This window comes from Callorhinchus milii, unplaced genomic scaffold (genome assembly GCF_018977255.1).
Source record: "Callorhinchus milii isolate IMCB2004 unplaced genomic scaffold, IMCB_Cmil_1.0 Scaffold2, whole genome shotgun sequence".
Classification (NCBI taxonomy): domain Eukaryota; kingdom Metazoa; phylum Chordata; class Chondrichthyes; order Chimaeriformes; family Callorhinchidae; genus Callorhinchus; species Callorhinchus milii.
In genome coordinates, this window is record NW_024704743.1 from 37,360,475 (window position 1) to 37,374,509 (window position 14,035).

A 14,035-nucleotide genomic window follows, 5' to 3' on the forward strand; every position below is an offset into this window, starting at 1 on the left:
TTATAAAAGGAATGTCAGTATTACAAATGGAGGATAGGGGCCTAATCTTCAAAAGTCTGATAGAATTTTTGTTTACCCACAAACAAAAGTCACTCCACTTTGCAACACTGTGAAACATCCTCCTCATGTGAAAGGCGCTGCACTGAAATATAAGAATTAATGTAATGTCAGGTCATGACATTACTTATATGCAGAAAGTCTCATTAAAACTCAAGTTTCAATCCTTGTTATAGCAGACACACAAAAAAAAGTTGTGCATGAAAGGAAAAAAACTTCTAGTATAATCACAACTGGGAAATAGATGAATTTGTTCATGGAAGACCCTATTGCTTTTAATCCTTCATTTTTCACTGAGGAGTTCAACTGTGCATCAATAAGATCAGGAAATAATGTTTAAATATCAAATGGGCAGAAACAGCTCCTCCCTTCATTAAAACTACCCTAAGGATGGGATAGAAGAGATTAAGAAATTAGAGTAGTTATAAACCAAGTAAAATGTCCCCTATATTTAGCTGAAAAAACAAATTTCTGGTCATTTTGTTTTGTGCTTGCACTTAAATATATGGGGTGGGCACAAGGAAGAGGAAAATAGGGCAAAACGAGTCTTATACATGAAGCGTTTGAGCATATAGAACACTGAAACATAATGTATACCTCAACAAACTATTCAGTACAACAGCTATGAGCCTTGGTGAGGGATGACATACTACAAAGGAACTAGAATTCTTCCTGTAAAACCATTAGTTGGTGAAAGATCACAAAAAAAATTCACTTACCTCCTGATTCCATGGACGTAGCAGATGCCTATAACTTCAACTAAGACTATCAGCAACAGAGTCAAAGTGGCTGCATAATCGTTGAATATAGAAAACCAGTAGTTTCCCGAACCAATGTTAAAAACAAGTCCAATCAAACAAGCTAGAAGGCATACAATCCCTGTAATAGAAAAAACACACACACTGGCTTAATGTATGGAAAACAACTTAAAAAGTAGCTACCAGCTGATATGCCATGACTCCCATTACAAACACATTGCTTAAAACTGAGGAGAAACCATAGAAAAACTTTACAGTATAAACGTATAACCTCTGGTTTGAATGGTGACTGAGTTATACAATTTGTGATCCTATTTAATGACATCATTCCAATTTATAACCAACATGAAAAGCAGTTCATCCTAAAAGTGTTGGGAGAGTTCACCAAGGTGACAAATGACAAAATTACTGAAAAAGTAATTGGAGAAGCACAATTACTCAAAAATGGGCTCGAAATGAGTCCAACAGACAGGAACAGAAGAGTGAACAACTTTTTTTAAAAAAGTCAACTGTTTCTTCTCCCGAGCGTGTGAAGAAGCTTCTGGAGAATCTGCAGCGCATTCTGTATTATGTCTGTAACCTCCTCAAAGTAAAGGATAGTGGCATAAAACTGAATAATTTACACCAGGAAACGTATCGGCAAAGGTGTCCGTGGCGGACAAACAAAAGTTAGCAAGTTGATTACTCTTTAAAAAGTTCTTGAATGTTCACCATGAGTTACTCACCAATAAAAAATTTGCCACTTTTTTTGTTAATTCAGTTTTGTACCCATTATTACTAATGATACAACCATTTGCTCCTTGGATAAAGTTTCACTTCAGGACCTGCTTTTTCAGAACGGCCTTAATCAAAATGCTGATTCGCAAGTGATGCATATGATTCTAAGCAGCAGTAAGAAAACATCATGCAACATGAGGGGATTCTCCAATCGGTAAATTTAATGATCTGGTGAGAGAGCGCATTTTATTCTCAACTGGTCGATACATTTACCAACCTAGGTAGTTTGAGCTTATAATGGATAAGTTCCATTCCAAGCGCACGCTACCAAACAGCTAACGGAAATCAGACAGATTATCCCTCCATTTACTGACCAGCGGAGAATCACCCTTAAAATGTCCTTTCTGTAATATATACCTCACTGTTACATTCCTTTGCATGGCTCTCAAAGCAAAGGGTGCATTTCTGATATACAAGTTAACATATAAACTGGGGCAAAGTCAACTGATTTACTTTCACGAGATATCGGGCACATCGATATTTTGCCTTCTTTCCATTATGGAGATTATATTGCTGTAATAAAACAATAAACAAACAAAGTCAGTTGTGAAAGACTGCACACAGTGGGTTTGTTTTTGTTCCCCTCAATGTTAGTTAAGTGGAAGATGTGTTACTTCCTGGCTGTGGATGGCAGAATATAAATAAATGTGACCCATTAACATCAGACAGGTCAGGTGGGGCAGGGCCAGGCCAGAGATGGAAGAAGGGGGTAGGAGGGGAAAGCCTCACTAAAATGAAGATCCCACCCTGTGGTGTAAAGGGACTACATGGTCTGAGGGTTATCTTTCCCTGTGCTCTGAGCGAGGAAACTGTTTTTGGGTGGACTTGAACGGTTGTTTTGGATCCCAGAAAATTCAAATGGGACAACATTTAAACTCTTCCAAAATTTCTGAACATAAAGCAGTTCTGAATGGCACAGTTTACAAATTAATGAAAAGTTGAAGTCCCAATTTTATCCCGCACCCATCTCCCCACAATTTTTCCTTCCAAAATCAGATAAAATCTGACAAATACTCAGCAGTGTGGCGTCACAACGTGCTGCAATGGCAATTTCCCATATGGCAAGTTCCCGATCTTGACCATGCTGGCCGGGGAGGCACTGAGAGAAGAAAAACAAAACAAAAGGCATGTGAGTCACCCTTGGCTGTTGTTGTGCACCTCCTAGCAGCTGGCTCAAAAGCACCATAGCACCACTGGCAGAGGCCTAGCCTAGGAGCAGGTTGCCTATCCACGGTCTTCATCATGAAGTGTGGCATGGGGGAACCGGGAAGATGACTAAAAAGGAGGGGAAGGAAAAAAATTAGAAAAAGAAAACAATGACACTGATCACCAAGGCAGAATTTGAACATGTGGAGTCAAGTATGTCTGTTGTCAGCGCAAGTTCAGAAGTATCAAAATACACCTTTTGAAAATGCAAGCAGACAGGGACTAGGTTAATACAGTGCATTAGCACTATACTCTTACTTTATTATAATTTGTTTCAATGCAGTCCAGACTGATGGGATGAAAGTCTCCTCTCTCTCCGCTGGCTGAAATGGTCCTACATGATATACTTTGGGGCAATCTCAACCCAGTTCCTAGAGGGTGTGAGTCCTTAACGCAAAACTGAACACCATTAGACACTAAATGGTAATAAATGTTCAATTTCACTCAGAGAAGTAAGGATTGGTGATGCGGGCAGTGGAAGAAATCATGCAAGTGCAATGGGGGGGATGGGGTGCCCCTCTGGGTTGGGGTTAAGGCACATTGTTGGAGCAGAGTAGAGGGAGCTTTACTCTGCCCCTGGTCTATGTTACACCCACCCAGGGAGTGCTCAAGGCTGAGACTAGCTGCAAAACGTGGAAAAGTGTTCCATTCTCCAGCACTGATAGCCCTCACACCTTGGTGAGGCACAGAAAGAAAGTGTAAGCTAATCAGCCTTACCCGTCATGACCTCTTTTGGCATATGTTTTGAAATGATCTTCATGTCACTGAGAGGAGTGATAACTCCCGCTGTATTTCCCACCATGCTACCAATTCCCAACATCAACAGCATTGAAAAGTACAAAACGGACCAGATTTGGGACGGTCCAGGCATGTTCACAATTGCTTCAGTGAAGACTATAAATGAAAGTCCAGTGCCTTCAGCAGCCTAGGAGAAAAATAAAAACCTCACAATAAAACGACGACGAGATGAAACGTCCCCTGAATTAATTGTTAACCTCCAAGTCCCGAAATCATTAAACCTCATCTGTAAGATGCTGGTGAACCAGGCTTAGATACACGTGGTTTTGTGCTTCAGACTAATTATATTGCTGTGAAGAAGCATCAAAAAGGAAAATAAGAATTGCCCTGAAATGAATTTGCTAATGGGCAAACCAATGAGTGGATACAACATAAATTATTCATTCTTCTGTAATAGCCAATTGCAAAAATACTGAGGCAAACTTTACATTAGAAAGGAACTCATAAATTACGGTTATAATTAAGGTTACAATACAGAACCTCGACACCCTGTTCGACCCTCCACTGTCCTTCACCCCCCCCCACATCCGTGCATCTACATCTACTGGTTCCCCCCTATCTAACCTGCTAGATACATCTTCAAAAAACTCTAAAAGATTATTTAAGCATGACTTCCCTTTTGTAAAGCCATGTTGACTCTGCCTAATCTTGTCATGGTCTTCCAGGAATCCCATAACAACATCCTTAATTAAGGACTCGAAGAATTTTCCCAACCACTGATGTCAGACTAACTGGTCTATAGTTCCCCATCTTTTCTCTCCCACCCTTCTTAAATAGTGGTGTTACGTTACAATCTTCCAATCAATGGGAACCGTTCCAGAATCCAAAAATTTTTGGAAGATCAAAGACAAGCCATCAACTATCTCAGTAGCCACCTCTTTTAAAACCCTAGGATGTAGGCCATCGGGTCCAGGGGATTTATCAGTTTTAAGATCTGATACTTTACCTAAAACCATTTCTTTACTAATATTAATTTCCCCAAGTTGCTTGCTAGCATTGTCTTCTTGGTTCCCCTCTATTCTTGGTAGGTTTTCAGTGTCTAAGGTGAAGACAGTAGCTTGTTTAATGACTCTGCCATGTCTTTGTCCCCTACTATAATTCCCCCCGTCTCTGCCTCTAACAGACCCACATTTACCTTTGACAGCCTCTTCCTCTTTATATATTTGTAAAAACTCTTGCAGTCTGTCTTTATGTTCCTCAGTAGTTTGCCCTCATATTCCATTTTCTCCCTCTTAATCACTTTTTTGGTTCTCCTTTGTAGATCCCTAAAGTTCTCCCAATCCTTGGGTTTACTAGTCATCTTAGCTGTATTATAGGCTTCTTCCTTTAACTTTATACTTTCCCTAACTGCTCTAGTTAGCCACGGTTGGGCCCCACCTCTTCCGTGGCATTCTTATTCCTCAAAGGAATACGTGCTCGCTGGGAATGTTGCACTATCTCCTTAAACATCTGCCTTTGCTGGTCTACTGTCAAATCCTTAAGTCTAATTTCCCAGTTTATTTTAACTAAATCCTCTCTCATACCAGCAAAGTTGGCTCTACTTAAATTTAAGACCTCTATCTATAACATTTCCTTTGGATCTATTCCTCCACTCCAATGACTATGGTCTAATTGGTAATTTCTCACTTCCTCCTTCAAAATTCTCTCTTAAACTTCCTTTGTCTCGTCTCCCTGCTTTCAAAACTTTCAAACTCCTCTGACCAAGGTTTTAGTCAACATCCTTAAATTCTCATATGCAAGCTGTTTCAGCGCTTTGGGACGTCCTCCCAACATGAAAGGGGCCACGTGAACATAATTTGATTGTTGCCAACTGAAAATATGCAAACCTCTCTATTGCATTGGTATTTTATAATTCACTATAGGCATTTTATTCTCTGTTTATCCTCCTCATAAAAACATGAGTATTCTGACTGTTGTCATTTCATCAAAGAAAAGGGGGAGAAAGTTGAGAGGGAAACTGCATCCTTTAACTTGTATGCAGTTTAAATTTTATAAAAAATGCCTTAAAGAGCAAATCTCATTTTCAGAAAGAAAAGTATTAAAATACCGTGTCTAATTGAGATTGTAGATCACACGTTTCAAGATGGGGAATAAGTGTAGAAAACTTGTCTGGATCTGTTGAATTCAGGAAATTCATCCATTCTTTAAGATTTGTGTGAGTTATTGTTCCTTCCATCAAATCAAAAGTGTTCATAAGTAGCAATACCATCCTGTAATCAAAAAAACACACCATTATTAATAATTTGGTATAGCACCTCATTAGAATAATAATAATCCTTGCATTTGATATGGTGCCTTATCAAGTCTTCGATACGGCTCAAAGTGCTTCACAGAACATGCTGTAAAGTGAATTGACTGTATATCTTGTGGGCGAAACGCGGCAGCCAATTGATCAAAGCAGCATCCCACAAACAGTCATGGATGGAATGACCAAACTATTATTATTATTTTTTAAAGGGTTGACCCCCAGAAAAGCGATCCGTCAGTCGACTAACATTACTGCTAATTATTCTAAAGAGTTGGCTAAGGCTTGCAGACTTTCTGGGTTGGATTATCTAGAAATAGAATACATAGTCTTAATGAAGATGAAACACCGGAGGTTCAGGAGGGGCTGAAATTTAGGAAGGGAGAAACTTAAGCTCAATTATACAGAAACAAAGTAATAATCTAATAGGTCTGAAGTCAGATAAATCGATAGGTACAGACAGTTTCAATCTCTAGGGTACTAAGAGAAATAAGGAAAGAGATTGTAGAATTTGTCATAAATTTCCAAAGTTTAATAGAATCAGGAATTGTAGTTTGGAGGACAACAAACTGTAATGCCATTATTCAAAAGAAAGGAAGAGACAAAGTATGCACCTACATGTGTAGATTTAACATCAGCAGTGGGCTAATTACTAGAATCCATCATGAGCAAAATAATTGAGCATCTAGATAATTCTGCACAGATTATAGAGCCAACATGACTTTGTGAAGTGTAGATCATGTCTCACAAATCAAATGACTTCTTTACTCATTTACCACAGAGGTGATAAAAGGTGATTGATGAATATTTCTTAATAATAATACTTGCATTTGATATAGCACCTTATCAAGTCTTTAAGACTTCTCAAAGCGCTTCACAGAATATGCCGTAAAGTGAATTGACTGTATATTTTTGTAATGCGGCACCCAATTGCACACAGCAGTATCCCACAGACAGTAGTGGATTGAAGTGACCAATTTATTATAATTTTTTTCGAAGGAATTATTACCCTGAAAAAGCGATTCGCCAATCGACTAACAACCGGGTTCCTACTTACCACTAGGTAAACAGAAATGTGTGGAGTAAGGAAACTTGCCCAATATTTCGCCCTGCCAGGAATCGAACCCAGGTCTCTTGGGTGCTCTAATTACTGAACTATAGAATTCCACTTTTGGACTGGCATTTGGTACAAGACAATGTATATTTATCTCACAGCTAGAGGTGAAAAATAGGCCAGCCTTGCCAAGCGGCATTGAAAGTGGGGAAAAATAAACAGGCTTGTGCTGATACATCAGAACTGCACTGATATAGATCATGGGAATGGAATCATGAACGATGTCCTCCACAGCAGGTTGCACAACATCAAAAGGCCTTACGGAAAATAATAGTTATTCCCCCTTATAAAATATCAGTACCAAAGTCTAGTGATATTGTGGAGGATATAAAATGAGGAAGAATCTTTATTACATGAATTGAATATTTAAATTAGATTACACAATGTAGTTGCTTAATTTACAAAGAATGTAAAGACGGAAACATAACTAGCCCAACTAGTCCAAGCTGATATTTATACTCCATACAAGTTTTCACCCATTCCTTATTCCCTCCCATACCCTCTATTCCACTCTTCCTTATGTGAAGGTCTAGCTTCCTCTTGAATGGATCTATACAACAACAACAAATTACATTTCTATTGCGCCTTTCATGTTAGGAGGATGTCCCAAGGATATCTACACCTGAGCTGGTGGTTGGGATCAGGAGGGACGGAGGGTAGGGGTAGGATGGTGACTGAAGGCACGGTCTAAGAGGATGTTAAGACAGGTCTTGAAGGAGACGAAGGAGGGGATGAGGTGGAGGGACTGTGGTGGAGTTCCAGAGGGTGGGGGCAGAAAGGCTTAAGACCTACTGCAAGGCAGGGGACGTGAAGCAGGCTGGAGCCCGCTGAGCGAGTAGACAGGTTGGTTAATCTTGCTCATGATAGTTGTGAGGTCAGAGGTAGGGAGAAGCAAGGCAGAGGATGGGTGTGATGGGGTCGCGGAGCCTAGTGCGGGAGAGGACATGGGCTGCAGAGTTCTGGATGATCTGCAGCCTGTGGGGGGAGGAGTTGGGGATCTATCTCGTCTATACTATTTGGTTCAACCACTTCTTTAGACAGCGATTTTGACAATCTCACTACCCTCTGCGTGAAGATTAGGATTTCTGCTAGTTAGAGCCAGAGTATCAATTTAAGATAGCAAAGGAATAAACTGGGAAGATAAGGTGGTTTTGTTTAAATATAGAATTGTTAGATTATTGTAGGTAAAAGGGAAGAGCAAGGTGCAATATATTAAGATTATTTTATTCTAATATACACTTACCTGTCAAGGCAGCTTTCATAATTATGTGTAGCTTTGAAGCCATATATAGAGAAGGTGACAATGCTGGCAAATACAGATGTCAGACTGTTAATGAAAGCAATGATAACTGCTTGTTTCTCACAATTGTTATTTTTCTGGTTGAAACTGGCAAATGCAATCAGACTGCCAAAACCCAACCCAAGTGAGAAAAAAATCTGTGTGGCGGCATCAATCCAGGATTTTGGGTCAATCAACTCTTCAATCTGAAAACACAACAGAATTCAGCGTGAATGGGAAATCAATTATAACTATCAGATTTTTTTTAAACTATAGAACAAACACACAGACATTATAGAGTAACTTCAAATGACAAGAAACTTAAAAAAAACAATCTAATTAACTTTGTTTGGTCAGCGAAGTCTAACACAGGAAAACCCATCAGCCCACTAAAAGGATCTGAACCAGAATGCAGGATATAGTCTATATATGTACGCCACACAAAGTTCCCTGCATCTGGAATGGAATGAAGTGTGTGCTAGGCTACTGCTGGAGATTAACCATCCAATAATGCATAGCTTGCCATTGAGAGCACTGTTTGGTAATCTTCCTGCTTCTTGTCAAACTAGAACCACCTACCCATTAAGGTTCGGGCTTGCAAGGTTTAACAGGAGCTGAGTGGCAAGAATCCGTTTTCAGTGATCTGAGACCGATAGGTCTGCATTTCTCCAGGGCACAGTTGATGGCAGATCAGCCAAACTGGCTCATTGGCAGGACTTTGTGAGGCAGACTAGTCACAAAGAACAGGGATTCCCCCCAACTGAATTAAACACTGAAAACATGGAGGAATAACAAAAAGTTCAATAATAAAAGTGAAACAGTAGAAAAATAATCTTTTCTGAACAGTGTGGACTTTTGAATAACAGCCCTTCCTCTTGAGACTTCTTCAAAATTGTATTACAGAATTTTTCATGGAAAATTACTGGACCAGTGCAGCTCATTAAAAAGCCAGTTTTTGATGACTTTTTCAAAAAACAAATCTTTAAATATTCCGTTTGAGTTTTAAAAAAAAGAATAAAAATGATTGCGAATTAATAAGTGTTTTTGCCGCAACATTAGTTTTAGATTTAATGCATCGTGGAAACAGTTTGCTTTCCACAAATTGTAAAAAAAAATCCATTTTGAATTGATCTCAAGGCTGTGTGCAAAGTTGGTTGCTATATTTCCTAAGAATATACCCTATAATGGAACTTCTCTTTAGAACCTCAGATTTTAAACCATTCTATGAAAATTGGAATAAACACCGACCCCATCCCCACCGTACATCGAAACTTCACCTATGCTCAAGAAGGACTTTTGAAATGTTTGGTTTCAACTCCATCATTTATCACCTGATAATCAATCAGGAGATTACCTTGAGTTACATGTAATCAAAGTTTTATGAGAGCAAAGTATACAGTCAATTACTTGCGTACCAAGGGGACAGATCCAAATTTCATTGGAAGCGCACCAGCAAAAACTGATTATAGTGCAACAATATCTTATAACTGCTTCTGAAGTATTCTACTGCGAGTGTGGAATAGTGTTATATCCCAACTCAAGCATGACATTTCAAATAAAGGAAACGTCTAGGGATTTTATTCCAATGAACATGGTTTACAAGTCTGTAAATCAATGTGGATCGAACGGTTTAAGTCGACTCCACAATACAAGGAGCAGCAGCCACCCATGTTTTGTGCTATTATGCCACAAGCACAATACAACAAATCACTAACTACTGCCCATATTTTTCTCTGAGTCATCTCATTTAATGCATTACTAATCTGCATTAAGTCCTAAAGTGCAAACAGTAACAAATAGATAGCCTTCACATTCAGGGGCAATCATTACAATTATATTCCAACATAAAGAATCCCAAGTGTGCCATAATGCAACAGAAAATTCTGTTCCTTGAAAGATAACAGGCAGTTCAAATTTTCTCAGAACACTCAGCTCTTTGAAACATGACAATCAAAATGCCAAAGACTTCACAAGAAGTCCAGATGAAGGTAGCCATTTGATCTTATCCTTCCCATCTTAGTCATCCTCAGCATTCTTTGCTCCAATCCTATGGATCAGACTAGTTAAGCCTCTCCTGCACTGCCTTGAAGGCCTGGGCGGTGCCTTATGTTGCAACAAGAACGGTAGGTAGCATTTCAGATTGGATCTGACCAGAGCACTCACTGCACAGCCTCAAATTGGCTTTCTGCAGAACTCAATTAATCTGGCAAGCAAGTCCATACAAGAATAAACTCTTGAACTTGTACAGGTGGAGTCCTGTAGCTCAGTGGTTAGAGCACTCGCTTTGCAAGCGAGAGACCCGAGTTCAATTCCAGACAGGGCGAAACCTTGGGCAAGTTTCCTTACTCCACACAGAGCCTAATAATAATCCCTCCAAAAACAATAATTGATCATTTTCAATCTACGACTGTTTGTGGGATATTGCTGTACGCAATTGGCTGCCGCGTCCGCCCACAAATATACAGTCAATTCACTTTACAGTGTGTTCTGTGAAGCGCTTTGGGACGTCCTCCCGACGTGAAAAGCGCTATATCAAATGCAAGGATTATTATTATTAGATATTGCACACCAATCTCATTTCTCTTTTAGAAATTCCAATGTCATACATAGCTTGTAGATCTTGATAAATATAGCTCAAATCAAAAGTCTTCAAAGAGGATAGGATGAATATCAGTTCAAGATTAAATCCACTTGATTTAGGTCAGACGATCAGTTTTTGGCATCATTCAGTCTAATAATTTGTATATCTGCATGGGAGAAGGCATCAATACTTGCATTCCAGTATGACCAACTGGATTAAATCCATCTGCTCAGACAGGGTATCAATGATCAATAATGCATTACTTTCAAGAGGCAAGATAAATCCTCTAAATCAAGATTTGCTTCATCTGCAGAATGCTTATCAATACAAGAGTGACATTAACCAATACTGATTAACTGACAGTGTCATTATTGATTGGCTTATTATTAGTAGTCATATCATTATTGCTGATTCACCTTTTAGGGCGAAAGTACTGACTGAAGAAGTCTGTGCTTACAGGAATGGTCACTCCATTTTAGCAAAATAGATTTCTTGCTTTAGTCAGCACTTATTTTGCCCAATCCTAAACTTACTGCAGAATCGCCAACTTTGCTTGAATTGATTAGTTGTGCAAACATTACTGGGCAAGGCATTTTCAAATTTCTCTAGTGATCTCTGCCTGCTTCAAATTGATTCCCCACTTGATTGAAGTTGGAAAATATGTCCTATACTCAGGGCTTGATTAATCCTGGGAACTAAGTTTTGACATCATGTAACCAGGATAGACTTCAAATAAATGAAAAAATTGCATTGACACTTCTTGCTTATATTGGAGTAAGTTTCACAACTTTAGAAGGTATATGGTGTTCAAGGGAATCGATTGGTTGTGCTAATCAATTCCATTGAGTAACAGTGAATAAGTTCCCATGACAGTCGATAAAAATCTTAAAAGCAGCAAGTGGCATTGATTGGAGGCCAAAGATGAATGGAATGGCCCGAGAAAGGCTCCTTTGAACTAAAATCAAATTATGACCAAATCAAGATATCAATTGTGAAAAACTAAAGGCTAAAATTAAAGTAATTAAAATAGGGATTAGATTAGGATAACTAAAATTACAATAAGTTTCTTAATACGCTCAAATAGCTGAACAAAGAAAATATTATGCTATCGTTATGATGTATCCTTAGACATCAAGATCAAATTGACGATTGTTTAATATCAACTAAGCACTTGCTACAGGTTTACACATTAACAAGTTACATCATCTCAATTAGGTACAATAAAAAAGTGCTAAATATTAAATGAATAAACTGTTAAACAACATTTGAGGTTTTAAAGTCTAATGGATTGGGTTATGTAATGACAGTAGTGGAAAGTTTTGTTATTATTTTGTAAGTAATATCAGGGAATTTAACCACTCTGGTAACTTAAATATACATAATAGATGTATTCCTCTGAATTTGACCCTTAAAAAAATAAGAACTCATAAAAATAAAAGATAGACTAATTCCACTTGAAAAAAAGAAGTACAAACCTAGCCCTTAATATAAAGACTTGCCAGTGGATTGTGCCAAGGTTTGTTTGCATTTTCTCTTTGCTTTGCCAATTGTTAAGGAATGGTGCACAGAACTCACTCTAGTCTCAAAGAAGCCAACTTTACAAATTTTATGATAAACAGGATTGCAAACCTCTAAAGGCCAATGCGAGATCAAATTTCATCCATGGATGGGTAGCTATGATTTAGCTTTGAATATTCAATGGGAAGTGGTGATTTGGCTACCTGGCATGCACAAAAATACTAGCAAAGGATTTATGGAATATAAACCTAAGCCAGGAGACAAACTAAATGCAAATCTATACGTGAATATATAGACTACTAGTAAAGAGCTTATGGAATATAAAACTAGTTGCGACACAGAGCTAACAATATAGGGTATAAACTAGTTAAGAATCTATTCTCAGCCTACCAATAATTCACTTAACAGTCTAAAGAATACAGAGGCATCAAAATGTGGAGAAAGGGCCTTTTTCCTGCCTCCCATCAATCAGAGCATTAGCAGTGTACTAAATATTAAGGAAATGTTCTGATTGATTCTCCCTGTGTCAGCCAAGCTATGAGAGAAATACTGAAATAGATTTATTAATGGATTGTTTAAAAATATCAAGGAATAAGCAGGCAAAATTAGAACACGTGCCCCTAAATAACCTTCCTAGTGCACTAGCTTGCACAATATTTTTCACCTAAAATCATTATTATCAAACACTATAGTACAATACCTTTGGTGTGAACATATACTTGAGTCCATTCACTGCTCCAGGGAGGGTCACTCCTCGAATTAGATATATAAGGAGCACCAGGTATGGAAAAGAGGCAGTTACATACACCACCTATTTAAAAGAAAAATGTAATTGGCATAATTAGTCTCACTAATTTACAAGCTCTACTAATCATTTTCTTGTCAAATTTCCATCCAATGTTATTGATTACTGATGGATTACTAGAAACTAGGAATCAGTCAAACGTGCCAATATTGCGTGTTCCTCCAAAAGGAACAATTAACTATTTACTTTATATACTGTCCTGGCTTCAAACCATGAGAGCAGCTTGATTTATTTTTTTAAAAAATACTAGTTTGTGCTAATTCTGACAATTTCACATAGATGTATCTTATCAAAAGAAATGTTAAATGGGAAAGGTTATGATAAATTGTTCGGGAAATATTTCATTAGTTTATTGAAGACAACACAATGATGTAACAGGACAAAATGTGTAGCTTTCTTCCTCACTATGTAACCTTTTTTTAATAGAGGTTAGGGCGACTTCTGCAAAGGGAAAGTTAATGAGTACTATCTCTAGGTCAAGGTACTAGCTCCCACTTTCAACAATCTTGCAAAAAGCACCCTTACCGTGTTGCTAAACAAGCTGATTAATAATCTTTATTTGATATAGCACTTTTCACATCAAGATAACATCTCAAAGTACATCAAAGGATATATATATATATAGATAGATAGTAAAGTGCAGTAACTGTATTTTTTCACTTACCAAGCACCCTGAAGGGCCCTGAAAAGATTGCTCTTAACTTTTAGAAAATCCAAACTTGAATAGCTAGAAGGGAGCATTCATTGGCAACTTATAAAATTAGTATAAGGCAGTATAATTTTTTAAAAAAAGTTAATTTTAAATTCATGATGGATCTGGATGTCAGATCAGGTATCAAAATCTTACTGAAGTATAAGATCACTTGTCAAGATCAGCTATAAGCAAGTTAAATACTT

General features: G+C 38.0%; 1 protein-coding gene across 7 annotated transcripts in view; it reads right to left on the reverse strand.

Annotated features, from left to right (window-relative positions):
- LOC103183932 (sodium- and chloride-dependent transporter XTRP3A) overlaps positions 1-14,035 on the reverse strand; it is a 62,210-nt gene that overhangs the window by 15,446 nt on the left and 32,729 nt on the right. For all 7 annotated transcript variants that reach the window (XM_042346801.1, XM_042346800.1, XM_042346796.1 and 4 more), the window contains 5 exons: positions 13,034-13,144; positions 8,199-8,440; positions 5,644-5,806; positions 3,516-3,723; positions 777-936 (listed from right to left, as the gene is read on the reverse strand). In XM_042346801.1, the coding sequence (XP_042202735.1) occupies positions 777-936; positions 3,516-3,723; positions 5,644-5,806; positions 8,199-8,440; positions 13,034-13,144 (884 nt within the window). The remainder of the gene's footprint in view (positions 1-776; positions 937-3,515; positions 3,724-5,643; positions 5,807-8,198; positions 8,441-13,033; positions 13,145-14,035) is intronic.